We start from the raw sequence: 19,950 nt of genomic DNA, 5'->3' as shown, positions 1-19,950 counted from the left end.
TTATGAGAGCAAAGCCATCGATACCATACAAACTGATTGGGTTCTAAATATAAAGTTGCAATGCGTACCTTTTGTGTGTTTTGCACATTATGGAGATCAAAATATTGCTCCATATGTAGTATCCATGTTACAGGATCCTTGCCAAAAACTTCCTCATATTGATCTTTGTAATATGGTGGGTCTTCAATCCAACGTTAGAGTCTATGAAATCATGATTAACATTTCTTTTGTTCTCATCATGAGTTTCCTCTACTACCTTTTCGCCATTAGGAAGCATTTCTTGTAACAACTTTGTCAAGTCTTTCTTCAAATCTTCCATGTTACCTTTTAGTTTTTCTTCTATACCATCAATCTTAGCTTCCATGACATTCTTCAACCCATCCGTCTTAGCTTCTGTTACTTTTTGTGAGAGCAAAATTTGTTGCACTTGGTCTCACAATTTTGATATATCATGTTGCATTTCTTCCTCTTCTTCATGTGTCATAATATGGTTTTCGGTTGCTTACTAGGTGTTTCCGTTTTATTTTTTCGAGGCATCAATTAATGATAATTATGTTTCACTATGCCTTTTGAATCACTTCAAACTAATTTTTCAAACAAAGCTTATGCAATTTTTAATTATTATTATTATTATTTTTTTTAAATTTTTTTTATTATTATTATTATTTTTTTTGTAGGAGATCGAACTTGAATCTGTTGTATCCCTGTAATTTCAGATCTCCAGGGTCTGAAATTTCTTCCTGTGGTAGCTCTCTGAGTCTTATTTCCAACCCCACAAGTTTGATCGAGATTGGATTCTTCAAGAAAGATTTATTCTTAATCTCCCACAATGACCCAATTATAGACTAGTTCAATAGAGTGAACTTGTACGAAGTGCCAAGTGTCACTGTTTCGACCTTCGGACCTGATAATGGTACCCAAAAAACTATAGTCTATCCTCTTTCTTTTGCTTTTTTTTTTTTTTTTACGAAATTTACATCCGATGCTCAGAGAGAAAGTTATGACGCTTTTCCTAAGGTCACCTGTTTGAGATGAAATTCTGGAGCTTGCAAAAACCTTAACTTCCTCAGATCATATCTCCAAAAATATAGCAAGACAAGATCTGAAATTCATACACGAGGTTCATCAAGATTTTGGCTCCACGTGGTTTCAAATTTAGCTTCTGAAGCTTCGAAGAAAAAAAACTATAGCGAAAATGCCACGATGACCTGTTTGAAGCAGTGAAACCTTAGAATCCAAAGCTCTGATACCAAATGTTATGCAACCAACTCACAAAATAGAAGAAAAGATAGATCAACGACTTCAAAATTAGCCTCTTTGAGGGGGAAACCTCCTTTACATTACACAAATGAACAATTCTTGGATGATTCAAATGACAAAACCTCCTTTCTATATATAAGAGTCTAAGGGGTCACAATATAATCAAAGCCGACATAACAATAATAATGTAAGGGCACAACAATAATAATAGTGGGCTTCTATGGGGCACAATAATAACAATACGGGGACTACATGGGCACAACAATAATAATAAGGGGGCTACACTGACAATAACAATGAGGGAATACACTAGTATTATAGGGACCTAACATATTCCTAGTAATTTAGCCAATATCCCCCCGTTATTATATTTATTACCACCAACTACATAGTGGATCTGTTCATTAGCCACCAAATACCAAGTTGGCTTCATTCCATGATTATGTCTACATTACATTAAATATTCTCTCTTAGGTGTAGGTGCATTAATAAGTGCTTAATATTATACTAATATCATATGTAGGTACATTACAAAATCTAAAGAAGACAATTTAAAGATAGAGGTGAATCTAGGCATGCAAAACCAACAACGCTATAAAAACTAAAGAGGGTAGTTCAAAGATAGAGATTAGTCAAGGCATGCAAGACCAAGTTAATTCCCCTGCAAACCATTGATTGCAACCAGCCTTGAAAATGAACAAAAATCCTCAATAGGGTGGACACAAAGAGCAACTAAACAAGCATAGAGGAACATTATAGAAGGACAAGTAGACTATCATAGAAATATAGACTGGAAACATTGCTAACCCATTGCCAAACTTCCAAAAATGTGCGAGATTTCAATGGGTTCAAAAGCCAAACAAAATTATGAACAAATTGGAAACAAAGTACCATTGAACATGCAGAGAATATCATCATAAATACCCAAACCAAACAATAATCAATCCCCTACATCAAGTTTGTAATCACCCCCAAAACTAACTAGAACCATGTGCATTCCAAGAGCAAAGAGAAATATAACACAAAAGAGAAGAAGACATAAATCCAAACCAAAATTATTGAACTACGCAAAAAGCTCCAATGTTTCCATAATTCAACAATGCAATGCTTAGTCCCAATGGGTTTGTCATCGATGCAAACAACATTGAAGTTCCTCAAGCCCATTGGGCTAGGTCGAACAATGGGCATCCATAACTAGAAAGCATTTGTTAACCAATATTGGAGCCTTGCCTAGATTTGAAACTCGGTTAACCTACCTAGCACACTTATGAGCAATAGCATTAGACTTGAGAGTTTAAAGGCAATCCTTCCAACTTAACCTTAGACCTCCCCAATGACAAGAGAGAGGTTTATCGATCCTCCTAAAAAAAACATTGAATGCCATTGTGCCATTCCACATCCACTAAAGCAAACATTAACACAATTGTGTTTAGACCTCCACTTGGGGCGATAGAGATTAATTGAGGCATGCAAGACCAAGTTGATGCCCTTGCAAACCATTGATTGCAACCAAACCTGAAAATGAATTAAAACCACCAATAAGGTGGACACAAAGAGCAACAAAACAAGCACAAAAGGAACATTTTAGAAGGACAATTAGACTATCATCGAGATTTAGAATGAAAACATTGGCAACCCATTGCCAACCTTCCAAAAATGCATGAGATTCCAATAGGCTAAAAAACCAACCAAAGCTATGAACAAATTGGAAACAAAGGACTGTTGCACATGCAAAAGAACATCATAAATACCCAAACCAAACAATAATCAAACCCCTACATCAAGTTTGCAATCACCCCCAGAATGAACTAGGACCATGTGCATGGCAAGAGCAAAGAGAAATATAACATGAAAAAAAAACACAAAAATCCAAACCAAAATTATTAACCTACCTAAAAAGCTCTAATAGTTCCATAATTCAACAATATAGTACTTAGTTTCAATGGATTTGTCATTAGTACAAACAACATTGGAAAGTCCTAAGCCCATCGCGCTGAATCAAATAGTACACATCCATCATTAAAAAACATTTGTTAACCAATATTAAGACCTCACCCATATTTGAAACTTACTTAACCTACCTAACATACCTGTGAGCAAATGCATTAGACTCAAGAATATAAAAACAATCCCTCTCACTTAACTTTGAAATTCCCTAAACAAAAAAAGTTTACCAAGTTTACCAAATGCGTAATTTGTCGATTTCTGTTGGAAATCCATTTGCATCAAGGGTGGGTTTTTAATAATAATATCCTGTCAAAACATTTAAATTTCAACCCAAAAAAATTAAATACCCCATTTACGGCGAACTTTGACAAACTTGGGGCTTTTGTAGATGGCGATTCGTCCTTAATACAGAAAATGGAACTACAGCACGGAGAACTAACGAAATTAACAATTGAGGTGAGTGTGAAGGTGCTTGAGTTTAGGAGTTTCTTCTCACAACAAAACAAAGGAAGGTGGCATTTGGAGGCACACGGGGGGTGAACAGCAATGATACACAGTAGGATTGGCGCAATGCCCGCTTCAATATATGACTACGCTACATTTCGTCCCCTCAACATTTTTGGATTTCAGGTGATGTTTTTTGATTCTGAAACAGTTCCGTTTTAAGGTATTTTCATTTGTATTTGGTAATGCAGTTTTCCCCTTTGGTCTAAACAATATCTCATTATTCATATTTATAGGTGCTTAGTAAAAGGTTGCTACCCACCGGAACATTGGAGACTGGCTCTACTAACAAGCGCACTTCATTGAGTTTTTCCACTGCTTCTGCAAACAAGCCACGGGGAGGTCTTCCTCGCTTCTATTCCGAGGTTCTCCCTACTGGAAAGGTAACACCATAACCATATCCAAATCCCCTTCCTCAAACACAGATATATAAAACCCCACTCAGACCTGCAATGTCATAAACTCGCACAGACCCATTTAAATCTGGGTTTGAAATTCTCCTCGAAGTTGCATATTTTGGGTTTCACTATTGGATACTTATTCAAGATACGCACTCTCAACCTTCGTAATACCAAACGGGCTTTAAAACGGGTTTCTTCTAGCTTTTATATTCAATGCACTGATTGCACTGTTTACATTCAATGCACCAATACAAACATGGTCACACAAGAAGAATTGATCTCCTCCTTCCAAACTGTAGAATGCACTTTATTCCTACCAAGGACGTGGGTAGCTTATGGAATACCCTGCTCTGGCATTTTGGTTTAGGGCCGATATAGTTGGTCTCGAGTTCTTGGGTTAATGGTGCAACAATATTCCACTAAAATTTTAACTTGGGTATAATTTTGTAGAGGCAGTGAGAAATAGTTTTTCATAGAAAGTAGTCCACTTACACAAATCATGTTCTATCACAGGCTTTTGCAGTTTGGATGTTGTTTGGAACAATGTTACATTTATTGTCTTGGCGAATTTATGACTAAGGGTTCGGAATATAACTTATTGGCAATATCTGAAAATATTAGAAATATCAGGAAACTTAAAGAAATACAAAAATATTCATTTTTTTCTTTTCAAAATTTTAAAAATGTATTGCTACATAAATATTGCAACGACAATATCAAACAAACAAATAGCTACATAAATATGAAATTAAAACTGATATATAAGATGTCAAATGGTACATCACATATCAATAGTAAATACTGAGAATTAAATCTGCAACTTGAGAATAGACCAGAAAGACATGCAAAAGAACTCATCTTTATTTTATTAATATGAAATAAGCTAATACAAGAAACAAAAAATGGCTGAGGTGAGTGCCTCCAAAGATATATAATAATGCCGCAGCTGGCCTTTAAAGATAAACTGAACAGTTGAAAACCCCTGTGAATTCTAGATGAATTCACCAAGGGGAGAGATGGGTTCTCGTCCTCTCTCATTGAATCACATGAGGGTTTTCATCCTGGGGCTACTAAGGCTGAGAACTAAATTCTCCGTTCACACCAAAGACGGATACTCAAAACCCAAGATGTCTCCAAATGACCTCCTCCTCATCTTTTATAGATCTGATGGATAGATCTTGAAGCCCCTAGAAACATTTTATTTTATTATTATTCTAGAACCTCCTCCATTGACTTTTTTTAAGTAACTTTTTAATTTTATTTTATTTCATTTAAGTCAATTTTGGGTTTTTCCTCCAATTAATTATTTTTCGTTATTAAATGACTAATTAAAGTCATTTTTAATCAAGGAAAATGGTAAATCGCCCACCATACTCTCTCCAACCATTGAAAGTCACTTCTTAGCATCCCATTTTGTAGATATTTTCATTCTGGTTCCAACAAGCTATTAGACTAAGGTGTTCCATCAAATAATCTTCCTAGAACACCACCTCGAGCATAATTAATTAAGTTAGGCTCCATAATAATGCTATTTTTTTGAAAGTTGTTAGAATGCAATGAAACGAAAGGCAAGCTGTGCGGATGATGGAATATGCCAAGCGAATGCCATTGGATCCCATAAAAACTCCTGAAAACTCCCCTGGGACCCCTAATGATGTAATCCTGCTCCTGCGGCCTGGCCATCACATACCCTGGAAACCCATCCTAGCTGTACTATAAAATAAAATAAAAATGGGGACATGACAATTATGACATCCTATAGGGGAAGTGTTGAAACTTGAGAGCCATGAGACACCTATCATTTGCAGAGCATCGTTCCATTCCATGGGCACCTACAACACCGTAGTAGTTTTTGCTTTGCCCCACATTATTCATGCGATGATGCACTTGGACCAGCATGCCCCAAGCCAGCTTAGTAGAATATACAGGTTTTCGCAGCTGATTTGAGGCCGAAATGAGGTTTGTCTCACCCCTTGAGACATGGAAGGGCTAGCACCATTCTCTGAGCCCTCAACGTTGGAGCAAAACCAACCTATTCTATCACCAAGAGACCCATGAGACCTATTTTGTGACCCAAACACTAAACTGGGGTCCACAAGATGATTTGCATGGAGATTTAGGGGCTAACCCCTAGATTTGGATTTTTGGAGCCCTCTAGAGTCTACACTCGACTTGGCACTAGAGGAGCCCAACACATGCCCTAAAAGGGCCTATGCAGGCATGATGTCAACATTTCAACTTCTTTTGTGGGCTATCTTTTATGTTTTGCATTGACTATGAGTTTGGCTTGTAACCTCACCTAGTATCAAGCCCATTATTTTTTAAATTTGAGGCTCTTAGGCTAAATTATAGATCATTAGACATGTATAAATAAGAGAGGTCCTTTTGCTCTCTGATTATCATCACTTGGATCATTCAACATCTTTAGAGAATTTCACACTTGTTCCTTCTTGGCTATTAGAGATCTTTTGGATGCATTTCAATGTTTGGAAGCTAATTTGACTTGTCTTTAGAACTATTTCTTTGGATAATGGATAGATATACTACATGTTGTCTTGTAAGTGCTTAACGGTGATAAAATTTTATCTTGAAATTGTCTATATTATGGAATTGCTGCTTCTAGATTATGCTAATTTGTGCCCTAATTGTTGAAAATTAATTTTTGAAAGGCTATGTAGTTGAGAATGGTATATGTTAATTATTGTAATGAATATTCCTAGTGGACGAATCCTTAAAAACTCTCCATCAATCTCTATTTTTCCTTTGAAGTGGGTAAATGCTAGAATTGATACCTAGGGCATCAATTTCTTAGCCTCCTTTGAGACGATTTAGCTCATCTTGAGTGTCCTAGATTCCATATGCCCAAAGGACAAGGCACTAATGTGTCTGAGCAAATTGAATGAAATACCAAACTGCTGTTTATAACTAGGTTCCCATATAAATTTTATGCCTTGTATTCATGACTGAGTAATGTTGAAAAATGTAAGTAGGTTCGGTCTTCATAATGACATGTGTAAATGTGATTTTATGTAATTGATGTAAAGACGGAAAATAAAATTATCTTTGTAATGTTTGTCTTGTGGGTTTGATGAGCAAGGAATTTTATTTTTAGTAATGGCTCCCATTGTGAGCCCTTAGGATTGGTCATAAAGTCAAAGAGAGTCAATGTCATGTATGAAGGACCCTTCTTGGGCATGTTACACTTTTGTATGAGTCATTAAATGTATAGGAAGGCCCTCCAAGGCCAAGCAAAGTCTCCTCCCTAAGTCGGCTTCAAGAAGGATAATTATATCTTCACCAAATGACATGTAGGCTCACCTACATGTCATGTCGGCTAATTAGCATGGCAAACAACTATAAATAGGCCACTTTGCCTCATTTCGGAGCAAGGAATTTCAGTGTAGGTTTGAAGTTTGTAAGGGGTGTGAACATCAAAAGGAAGCTTTATAATCAGTGAAGGGAAGGGAAGGGAAGGAAGAGTGAAGTCCCTAACTTTGTTTTGGATCTATTTTAAGGGTTGAAATTATCCATGCACGCGAGGATTCTTTGTTGTCCAGACTGCAGAAAGGAGTTGGAGTATCATAGTCATATTTGAGGTCAAATCAAGGTGATCTCCTAACCGAGTTAAAGGAGAAGAAGTCTCCATCTAGACTAAATGAAAACAAGGGTATAAGTTGGTCCATCTTCACGAGCTAGGGTTTTTGATCTAGGACCGAAAGTTGCAGGTTTGTCCCTAGGAACCAAAACTCAAAGATATAGCCGAGAAGGAGGAAGAATTGTGAAGTGTGTTTATCGTTGACACAAGGAAGAAAGAACTCATCAAGGGAACTTTGTGACTTGTTCTTGGAGAGGCAAATAGGTCAAGGGTCTTGGTCTTGGTATTCGTCAATTGGAATCTCTATAAGAAGAAGAGTTTGTTCGGGTTTTCCTCTCAAGAGTGAGAGGTTTTGGCCCTGACTGATAGCAACATGAGAATGGACCAGAAAGACATGCAAAAGAACTCATCTTTATTTTATTAATATGAAATAAGCTAATACAAGAAACAAAAAATGGCTGAGGTGATGGCCTCCAAAGATGTACAATAATGCCGTAGCTGGCCTCTAAAGATAAACTGAACAGTTGAAAACACATGTGAATTCTAGATGAATTCACCGAGGGGAGAGATGGGTTCTCGTCCTCTCTCATTGAATCACATGAGGGTTTTCATCCTGGGGCTACTAAGGTAGAGAACTAAATTCTCCAATTCACACCAAAGACAAATACTCAAAACCCAAGATGTCTCCAAATGGCCTCCTCCTCATCTTTTATAGATCTGATGGATATATCTCGAAGCCCCTAGAAACATCTTCTTTTATTATTTTATTATTATTCTAGAACCTCCTCCATTGACTTTATCTTAAGTAACTTTTTAATTTTATTGTATTTCATTTAAGTCACTTTTGGGTTTTTCCTCCAATTCATTATTTTTACTTAATTAAATGACTAATTAAAGTCATTTTTAATTAAGGAAAATGGTAAATCGCCTACCATACTCTCTCCAACCACTGAAAGTCACTTCTTAGCATCCCATTTTGTAGATATTTTCATTCTGGTTCCAACAAGCTATTACACTAAGGTGTTCCGTCAAATAATATTCGTAGAATGCCACCTCGAGCATAATTAATAAAGTTAGGCTCCATAATAATGCTATTTTTTTAAAGTTGTTAGAATGCAATGAAACGAAAGGCAAGCTGTGCGGATGATGGAATATGCCAAGAAAATGCCATTGGATCCCATAAAAACTTTCGAAAACTCCCCTGGGACCCCTAATGATGTAATCCTGCTCCTGCGGCTTGGCCATCTCATACCCTGGAAACCCATCCTAGCTGTACTATAAAAGAAAATAAAAATGGGGACATGACAATTATGACACCCTATAGGTGAAGCATTGAGAGCCATGAGACTCCTATCACTTGCAGAGCATCATTCCATTCCATGGGCACCTACAACACCCCAATAGTTTGTGCTTTGCCCCACATTATTCATGAGATGATGCACTTGGACCAGCATGCCCCTAGCCAGCTTAGTAGTATATACAGGTTTTGGTAGCTGATTTGAGGCCCAAATGAGGTTTGTCTCACCCCTTGAGACATGGGAGGGCTAGCACCATTCTTTGAGCCCTCAACATGTTGATTTGGGGTAGCATCGGATGTGCTCTAGCCATGAAATTTGGTGGAGAGGTTGGGGCACATGAGATCTCCAATACCCAGAAAGGGTTTGGGAAGATTCTAAACAGATCATGAGATATTAAAATAATTAATATTTTTAATGGAGTCCCTAAGTCTAAACTTAGGAAAATAAAATATTAATGTATATTAATATGGATCTGTGTTAGAATAGTCCAAAAGACATGGATTAAGCCAGATCTAATCTTAGCCGTTGATTAGGGACTTAATATCGGCCATTGAGATGTCAACAGGAAGTATAAGAGGAGGCTTGAGGGTCACTTGGAGAATACACCAGAGAGTGATCAGTCATTCTATTCTCTAGAGCGGGGTTTGCTAAGAGAGATAGAATTAGTGATCGAGAGAGCAGCTGAGGGGCATTGAGTACAGAGAGACAGAGAGGCAGAGATAGTGCCGGGATAGCAGTAGAGCAGCCAGAGAGAGAGAGACGTAGGAGCAGCCAGTGCTCACGCAGGGCCACACAGAGGTAGCTAAGTGTTGCGCAGAGCACCAGAGGGGCTAGCATAGCTGACGCAGAGGCTCAGAGAGCTGACACAGGGCCTCCTGGGGCTGACGCAGGCCAAGATAGGTTGACGCAGGGCCAACGCTGGGCTAGGAGAGGCTGACGCAGTCCAGATTGGGCAGATGCTAGGGTTTCTGGGGCAGATTGGTGCTGAGTAGCTGCCAGAAGGATTATCCGAGGTTTCAGCCAGTAGATTTGTCAGAAACTGAGAGGTATTACTGCTAAGGAAATTCTCTGTTGGGTAGGCCAGTTTCGGCACCCAGATTGTACTCTGATATTGCTTAATAAGAAAACCCTCAGATAGCTGCACTGGTTTTCCCACATTGGGTTTTTCGGGGACATTAGTCCAAAAATAATGGTGTCATATGGTGTGTTGTTCTTGTTTCTTTTAGTTGCTGATCTGTAATATGTTGAGCACGCACTGGTGTTTATTTTCAGTATTTACTTTGTAAATAACTTGTTAAAAGGAAAAATAACAAGTAGGTAGGGATAAATCAGATAAGTGCATGAAGGGTTTCTAACTAAGTAAACTTAGAAACTTCAACACAACGTTGGAGCAAAACCAACCTATTCTATCACCAAGAGACCCATGAGACCCATTTTGTGCCCCAAACACAAAACTGGGGTCCACAAGATGATTTGCATGGAGATTTAGGGGCCAACCCCTAGATCCGGATTTTTGGAGCCCTCTACACTCGACTTGGCACTAGAGGAGCCCAACACATGCCCTAAAAGGGCCTACGCAGGCATGATATCAACATTTCAACCTCTTTTGTGGGCTATCTTTTATGTTTTGCATTGGCTATGAGGTTGGCTTGTAACCTCACCTAGTATCAAGCCCATTATTTTTTAAATTTGAGGCTCTTAGGCTAAATTAGAGATCATTAGACATGTATAAATAAGAGAGTTCCTTTCGCTCTCTGATTATCATCACTTGGATCATTCAACTTCTTTAGAGAATTTCACACTTGTTCCTTCTTGGCTATTAGAGATCTTTTGGATGCATTTCAATGTTTGGAAGCTAATTCGACTTGTCTTTAGAGCTATGTCTTTGGATAATGGATAGATATATTACATTGTCTTGTAAGTGCTTAATGGTCATAGATTTTTATCTGAAATTGTCTATGTTATGGAATTGCTGCTTCTAGATTATGCTAATTTGTGCCCTAATTGTTGAAAATTAATTTTTGAAAGGCTATGTAGTTGAGAATGGTATATGTGAATTATTGTATCACATGTAATGAATGTTCCTAGTAGACGAATCCTTAAAATCTCTCCATCAATCTCCATTTTTCCTTTGAAGTGGGTAAATGCTAGAATTGATACCTAGGGCATCAATTTCTTAGCCTCCTTTGAGACGATTTAGCTCATCTTGAGCGTCCTACATTCCATATGCCCAAAGGACAAGGCACTAATGTGTCTGAGCAAACTGAATGAAATACCAAACTGCTGCTTATAACTAGGTTTCCATATAAATTTTTTGCCTTGTATTCATGACTGTGTAATGTAGAAAAATGTAAGTAGGTTCGGTCTTCATAATGACATGTGTAAATGTGATTTTATGTAATTGATGTAAAGATGAAAAATAAAATTATCTTTGTAATGTTTGTCTCGTGGATTTGATGAGCAAGGAATTTTATTTTTAGTAATGGCTCCCATTGTGAGCCCTTAGGATTGGTCATAAAGTCAAAGAGAGTCAATGTCATGTATGAAGGACCCTTCTTGGGCATGTTACACTCTTGTCTTAGTCATTAAATGTATAGGAAGGCCCTCCAAGGCCAAGCAAAGTCTCCTCCCCAAGTCGGTTTCAAGAAGGATAATTATATCTTCACCAAATGACATGTAGGCTCACCTACATGTCATGTCGGCTAATTAGCATGGAAAACAACTATAACTAGGTCACTTTGCCTCATTTCAGAGCAAGGAACTTCGGTGTAGGTCTGAAGTTTGTAAGGGGTGTGAACATCAAAAGGAAGCTTTATAATCAGTGAAAGGAAGGGAAGGAAGAGTGAAGTCCCTAACTTTGTTTTGGGTCTGTTTTAAGGGTTGAAATTATCCATGCGTGCGAGGATGATTTGCTGTCTAGACTGCAGAAAGGAGTTGAAGTATCACAGTCATATTTGAGGTCAAATCAAGGTGATCTCCTAATCGAGTTCAAGGAGAAGAAGTCTCCTTCTAGACTAAAGGAAAACAAGGGTATAAGTTGGTCCATCTTCATGAGCTAGGGTTTTTGATCTAGGACCGAAAGTTGCAGGTCTGTCCCTAGGAACTGAAACTCAGAGATATAGCCGAGAAGGAGGAAGAATTGTGAAGTGTGTCTATCGTTGACACAAGGAAGAAGGAACTCATCAAGGGAACTTTGTGACTTGGTCTTGGAGAGGCAAATAGGTCAAGGGTCTTGGTCTTGGTATTCGTCAATTGGAATCTCTATAAGAAGAAGAGTTTGTTCGGGTTTTCCTCTCAAGAGTGAGAGGTTTTGGCCCTGGCTGATAGCCTATATTCTGTGTCTCTTGTCTCTTTATGGTTCATGCATTGGTAGCTGTTTGATGAAGAATAACATTATAATAACATAATTAAAAGAAGATCCTAATCTAGAAGTAAAAAGCATTCACAAGCAGTTACTAATAGAAGAGAAATCACTTAACCTTGATGCCCTAGATTTCTCAACATGGTATCAGAGCTAAGGTGACTAAGTCAAGGAAGGGAATCTTATCAAGGGACACTCAAGGATCAAATATCAAGGAAGGCATCAAAGCGAAGATCATCTTGAAGTCAAGATCTATAAAGGAAGCATCTTAACCCTAGATCAAAGAAGAAGTCTACAAAGAAGTATTGGGATCATCATCAAGAAAAGAAGGCCAAAACCCTACATCTACTCAAGTTGAAAAGATCTACAAATCAAGTTTAAGTGTTTTGAAGACTATTCATCCAAAGGAAGCTAGATCAAAAGAACCAAGATCCCTACCATTGAAGACATCATCATCATCAAAAAATCTAAGGGATCTCTCTCTCTGTGGGATCAAGGATCATTATTGAAGAAAACTATCTTCATCAAGGAGAAGTTTTATATCCTCTATATCATCATCAACATCAAGGAAGCAACAAGAAGAAGGAGCATTCTATCAAGTAAGTATATTTATGTCCACATCTGAATCTGTCAAAATGTCTTTTTGCAAGGAAAGCAACAAATTGGTTGGGGCTTCAAACTATCTTGCATGGAAGAAAATGACAGATCTGAATCTCATTGAAAATGAGGTTATGGAACATGTCAAAGGATCTATCACTAAACCAAGAAAGGAAGATGCTCAAGCTCTTGCAAAGTATATGAAAGGGGAAGTTAGGGCTCAAAGGATTCTCATAGAATCTATCAAGGATCCCCTCATCCCATATGTATCCAAACTCGAAACTTCAAAAGAAATCTATGGCAAAACTGGTAGAGTTTGTATTCCATAAGCACTTCTAGAGAAGTCATCTCATTAAGGCAAGAACTATACAAGCTGAAGATGTCAAGGAAAGACAACATAGCCTCATACTTTATGAGGATATTTGAAATCCGGATCAACTTCAAGATCTAAGAGAAGTCATGTTTGATAGAGAAATGACTACAACGATACTAAATGCACTTCTGGAGGAGTGTGGTAACTTTACTTCAAGTATTTATGGGAAGAAAGAAGCTACTCCATTCTAGGATCTATGGTCACTATGCAAGATTGAAGAACCTAGACTAAAGGCCAAATATGATGTGGGAACAGTGAGCAAAATCAAGCTTATGCTACAATGACAAAAAGAAGGGGAAAATTTGGTCCTCAGAAAAAGAAGAAGAACATGGCTAAAATACAATGGTATGGGTGTCAAGACTATGGGCATTGCAAAAGAGATTGTCCTAAGATCAAGAAGGACAATAACAAAAGAGGAAGAGAAGAAGCTCATATCACCGAAGAAGTGGAGGAAGCTGAGAAGAAGAAGTACAAGAAAGAGCAAGTAAGAGATCTCTACTGTGACTGAGATAGTCTTCCTCACCTAAGTTCTTCTTAGGTTCCTAAGCCTTCTGTTGTAAGATATGGTTATCATGATTCACTAAGAAAAATGATGGGATGCATCATGGCATCATAGAAGCATTGAAAGAAAGAGCTCGTGACATCAACATAGAAAAGCATGGCAGTCAACTATGGAAAGATATAGCTCTTGGAAACCTCATTTGTAACATAGGTGGCACTTATGGGAAAGAAAGAAAAAGGTTATCTAATACAAGGCTCATCATACATCTGTCAAAAGGAAACATTTGTTGGATGGGGATACTCTAGATCCTCAAGATTCTCTGATGGAATCTTCATTAGGTTCACCGATCAAGAGAGGAAGCAAGTGTTTCATCAAGAATTCCAAACTTGTGGAATTCATGGGATGATGGTATGATGACATAAAAGGAGAAGCAAATCAAGGGATTGAAGCTCTTTCAATCAAGGAAGCTGCTGCAGGAAGTCTGGATGACCCAAAGGAAAATGAGGTATGTATGCTTACAATCTATATTGAAGAGTCATGTCATATGGTTGCAGGTAACATGGATCAATGCTCTATCTTGAGAGCATAATCAAAGCAAGGATCTCTTCCTTCAGAGGAATGCAAAGGTATGTATGCTTACAGTCTATATTGAAGAGTCATGTCATATGGTTGCAGGTAACATGGATCAATGCTCTATCTTGAGAGCATAATCAAAGGAAGGATCTCCTCCTTCAAAGGAATGCAGAAATGCATGGGTCACACATTCACTAGATGAAATCAACATAATCTGTCCTCATATGTAATATGAGGTGGTTGACTATAATTGAGAAACTCTGATTGGAAGTTCTTGGGAATGAAATGTGTGAAGAAAGGAAGGAAGAAATCACGGAATATGCAACCATGGAAAAGGCAATCAACATCCAAAGACCAAGAAGATTTGACTAGGATATCTCCATGAAAGAGATGAAGACTCTGATGGAGTCTAGAAAAGAAAGAGACCCTTGACAGTATATATCTCTGGGAGATGTGTCGATATGTATGCAGGATGATGATACAAACTAGAAGATGTCATGATGAAAGACCATCACAAATGCAATTTTGATTTATATGTGTTCATTTCTTATTTTTGAACAAATATCTGAATGGGCTTATGCAAGGCTGCCAAGGGAAGATCTATGGATATATTCCACCATCGATGTGCATGTAGTAGGATGAAAGATCCTTATGGAAACATGGCATGAAGGAAGTCCAGATATGAACATATGGATCACTTCTCAATGATGACATGATTGACTCATGGATGAAAGTGATGGATGGTCTGTGCCTTTTGAAGAACTCCCAAACAAGAAGACTCCTAGATAACGAAAAGAAGTTCATGACATCGTGAGGAGAGGTTCTTCAAGCGGCTGGTTGTCCCATCATCTTGACTTGAGGAGCTGCTGTAGGTCCCTAATTAAGAGGGATCCTAGAAACAAGTTTCTTACTTGGTAGAAACTTGGAAGCAAAATTCCTAAGCTAAGAGGGAGCTTAGGTACATTCATTCTGTAGGAATGAGTACATTCCTTTATTGGAATATATATGTCCTCCTTAATTAAGAGGGAGAGATAGACACATCATTCTTGTCTTCACTTGGGAAGACATAATGGAGGATTGGGTAAACATCTGGCATCCGATGCTCTCTTAGGATGTGTTAAGGCATCCAAGATAAGAGTAGTTGTAGAGGACCGATATTCTTTGAGGATTGGGAATCCAAGATAAGAATAGTCCTGGTGGAACACACCTTGAGAACCCGGGTGGGGTATGTTTCGAGAGAGACAATGATGAGGGTGTCTATACATCATTGGTCTCGCTAGCATTGTGCTCAGATCTCGTGGAGAGATAGAGCTGTTAGTCAAGGCCTTGCTATGTGACAATGCTGGTTGATATGATGCTATACAGATGGGTTACCAATCTGACTCTTCTTATGAGAAATTCTTCAAATTGAGAATGACCAAGTACCATTATGGATACCTCCCTAGTTAAGAGGGAGTGTTGAAAAATGTAACTAGGTTCGGTCTTCATAATGACATGTGTAAATGTGATTTTATGTAATTGATGTAAAGATGAAAAATAAAATTATCTTTGTAATGCTTGTCTCATGGGTTTCATGAGCAAGGAATTTTATTTTTAGTAGTGGCTCCTATTGTGAGCCCTTAGGATTGGTCATAAAGTCAAAGCGAGTCAATGTCATGTATGAAGGACCCTTTTTGGGCATTTTACACTTTGTATGAGTCATTAGATGTATAGGAAGGCCCTCCAAGACCAAGAAAATTCTCCTCCTTAAGTCGGTTTCAAGAAGGATAATAATATTTTCACCAAAGGACACGTCGGCTCACCTACAAGTCGTGATAGCTAATTAGCATGAGAAACACCTATAAATATGCCACTCGGCCTCATTTCAGAGCAGGAATTTCGGTTAAGGTATGAAGTCAGTAAGGGGTGCAAAGGTCACCAAAAGGAAGCCTTATAGTTAGCGAAAGGAAGGGAAGAAAGAGAGAAGTCCCTAGCATGGTTTTGGGTCTGTTTAAGGGCTGAAATTATCCACACGTGCGAAGAATCTTTGCTGTCCAAACTGCAGAAAGGAGCTGAAGTATCACAGTCATATTTGAGGTCAAATCAAGGAGAAAGTCAAGGTGATCTCCTAGCCGAGTTCAAGGAGAAGAAGTCTCCTTCTAGACCAAAGGAAAACAAAGGTATAAGTTGGTCCATCTTCATGAGCTAGGGTTTCTAATCTAGGACCGAAAGTTGCAGGTCTGTCCCTAGGAACTGAAACTCAGAGATATAGCAGAGGAGGAGGAAGAATTGTGAAGTGTGTCTATCGTTGACACAAGGAAGAAGGAACTTTGTGACTTGGTCTTGGAGAGGAAAATAGGTCAAGGGTCTTGGTCTTGGTATTCATCAATTGCAATCTCTATAAGAAGAAGAGTTTGTTTGGGTTTTCCTCTCAAGAGTGAGATTTTGGCCCTAGCTGATAGCCTATATTCTATGTCTCTTGTCTCTTTATGGCTCATGCATTGGTAGCTGTTTGATGAAGAATGACATTATAATAAACATAATTAAAAGAAGATCCTAATCTAGATGTAAAAAACATTCACAAGCAGTTACTAATAGAAGAGAAATCACTTAACCTTGATGCCCTAGATTTCTCAACATGTAAGACCTGCATATATATATATATATATATATATATACACACACACACATATACATTTCTGGGTTTATATATTAAAGATTGCAGTGTTTAGATGGCTGTAGCATTCACTTTCCAGTGAATGCTATTTTGGTATCCCTATGACTGTTATTCCTCAACTGGGTTGTCTCTCCAAGTCTTTATTTGGCATTGTTCTCCAATATTAATATGACATGGCAAGAAAAACCCATAGCATCTATTCACAAACTGTTTGTCAAAAGCACTCACTGGAAAACTCAGCCATATTCATAGAATTCAGCGGTATATTTGGATCAGTTCTTAGTGGGAATATTACAATCTACCATCCACTTTTGTGACAACAACATTCCCCAAGCTAGAGGCACATCCAACACCACAATGTCCATACTCAAGAATACATCTGGATGTGCTGCGAGGTGGACTTGTAAATCCTTGATTAATCCGAATATCCTTGAACATTGTTCATCTATTTAGAACTGAATTTTGGTTTATTCCCCTTTGATGCCTTCTTGTTTGTTGCTAGAGATGTTTATGTTTCTTAGTTTGAGCTAGCTGCAAGTTTGCATAACTCTCAGGAAACACACACTCATGCATGTTTGGAATTTCTCCTTCATTTGTTTATTTTCACAAGAATTTAAAGTATTAGTGGACAGCAAGATAGGACTGCTGTAGGTTATTAATTCCATCTGCATTCATTCCTAATCTCATTAGAAGGAAGCTTATAGTTACTGCATTATAGACTCCGTATGCCCAAAATCATTCTAGGCATGAATCTCGCTTTCAAGAACCTTTAAAAATTTTGCAAAATCAAGTCATCTTTTGTTAACAAATCTGAAATTTATTCAAGTATAATCACACAAATCAGATTTGTCCTCCTAAGACTTATCATCATTCCTTGTGTTTGTCATATTGTAAGCTTAGGGTTTCTTCGGATTCCTCTCTTGTGCTGGAGGAGAGATGGCCGAAAGTGTGTGAAGGAGCTACTGTGGTGACATTGGGTATCCATCTTTTAGTGCACTTAGGTCTTACTTGTGTTTTAAGATTTATATCACTAAAAGTAAGGGTTTGGGTAGCAACAATATGCATTTCAAAATTCAAAGTAATGGGGCTGGTGCAAGTCCTGCTCATGTTCAGCTCAATAGTTACTCCTCAGAGCTGGCACCTAGGTCAAATCCATTCTATATGAGGCAGTCCCTCATGGTATGTTTCTTGGAACACTTTAAAAAAAAAATCACTAGTTACATTTCCTCTTGGCCTAATATGAGTTAATAAGGTTTGGACATTTTAAAATCCAGCATTCAAGCTAGGGCTGTTCAATCCTAATTATTGAACTAAAGCTAGGCTGCAATTAATCCACATATTGTCACTGTAAAATGCTAAAGTAAAAATGATGTCTACTTTTACAAAAGTGAATCTCTAGGCAGTGAATATTATTATCATATCTATAGCTGTGAGAAATGTAACAAGAGAAAACTGGGATTCAGATTGAGGTTTGTTGTTGTTTTTTTTTTTTTTTTATTTGTTGTTCTGCAGTTAAGCAAATGCAAATCATTTGATTTTTCATGCTGTTTTTCATGACTTCTATGTCAGGACAAAATTGTGCGCATAGAGGTGATGAGTTTTGGCACATGACAAAAGCATTGCGCTTAGGTGTTCAAGATAGGTACAATGTCCTCACTATAAACACCATATTTTCTGCGGTGATTTTGATTGCATGGATTAATGTATCAAGGCCAAAGTCTTAGTGCACTATATGCCACATGTTTTTGAGTGCTTTTTTGTGTCTTCCATATGCCGTCTCATGTTGAAATGCAAATGGCTGAACTGTTTTCTTAATCATTGTCCCATAATACTCTTTAGCCAACATTTATGCTTTCTACTGGAGGACCAATAGTAGAAGGATCTGAGATTGACTCTCGAGGTCATTTTACTGCCTTAATGATGGGAAATGTAAAAGCTTTGTCTCCATACTAGCATGTGAACTTGAGAATGTAAATTAATGAATGCGGAGCAGGAATCAGAATTCAGACATTCTCTATTTAAATTTTAATCCTTTTCATTGGATTTTTGGCACCTTTGAAGTACCAATAAGGGGACTGAAAGTAACTGCAGTGGGTGTTTGAAAGACTTATTTCCAACTCTGGAAGTTTGAAGAATATTTCCATGCATCCTTTTACCCACCAAAAGTGAGTGACCCCTAGGAGAAACTTTTCTCCTATTCATTTCTTCAGCCGCCAGCCAGCAGCCCCTGATAGCCACCGAGTAGCCGATGTGATGTGCCATTTTGTTAGGGTCCTATAATCTATAAGATCATAAGTTGATTATCTGTGAATATTTCATGTATATGATTATTGTAAATAATTTTCTTTTCTGCAAATATTTCAAAAGAAAAGAAAAAGAAAAAATAGAATAAAAGAAAAGAAAAGAAAGGGAATACAAAAGAAAAATATATATTGAAGAAACACAAGAAAAATAAAAAATATGAGAAAATTGAAAAAAAGAATATAAGTACCCCAAAAATAAGTGAGCCAGTCTAAATGGCACTCAAAAATGAAAAATGCATCAGTAATACTTTAGAAAGTTTGAATAATGCGTTGTCAGTTAAAAACTTAAAATGCCACATTGAAGTTAGATAATTAGGGTTAGTTAGTTTAATCACACCATTTAAGCGTGATTAGGCTTGATTAAATATAATATATAATTAGTTTAGGTAAGTGAATGTTTTAACCACGCAATGTAATCGTGGTTAAATTATAGTAGTTAGAATAAAATTAGTTAACCACACTATTTAATCGTGGTTCAACTTTGAATTGATTAGATTAGTTAGAGTTGATTATTAAACTACCCCGTTTAATCATGGTTTAATTGACAATGAAATAAAATTAATGCAATAAGCCCTCTTTA

At 37.5% G+C, this 19,950-nt stretch overlaps 1 protein-coding gene across 1 annotated transcript in view; it reads left to right on the top strand.

Annotated features, from left to right (window-relative positions):
• The first annotated feature begins 3,583 nt into the window (after positions 1–3,583).
• Positions 3,584–19,950, top strand: part of LOC149146253 (methyltransferase) — a 107,945-nt gene continuing 91,578 nt past the window's right edge. Inside the window, 4 exon segments of the mRNA XM_089452709.1 lie at positions 3,584–3,837; positions 3,948–4,094; positions 18,637–18,652; positions 18,655–18,709. Coding sequence (XP_089308835.1) covers positions 3,754–3,837; positions 3,948–4,094; positions 18,637–18,652; positions 18,655–18,709 — 302 coding nt within the window. The 5' untranslated portion in view covers positions 3,584–3,753.

This window comes from Pinus tabuliformis, chromosome X (genome assembly GCF_031772625.1).
Source record: "Pinus tabuliformis cultivar Carrire ecotype Pingquan chromosome X, CPIR1, whole genome shotgun sequence".
Lineage (NCBI taxonomy): Eukaryota > Viridiplantae > Streptophyta > Pinopsida > Pinales > Pinaceae > Pinus > Pinus tabuliformis.
This window is presented reverse-complemented; position numbering and strand designations above follow the sequence as displayed.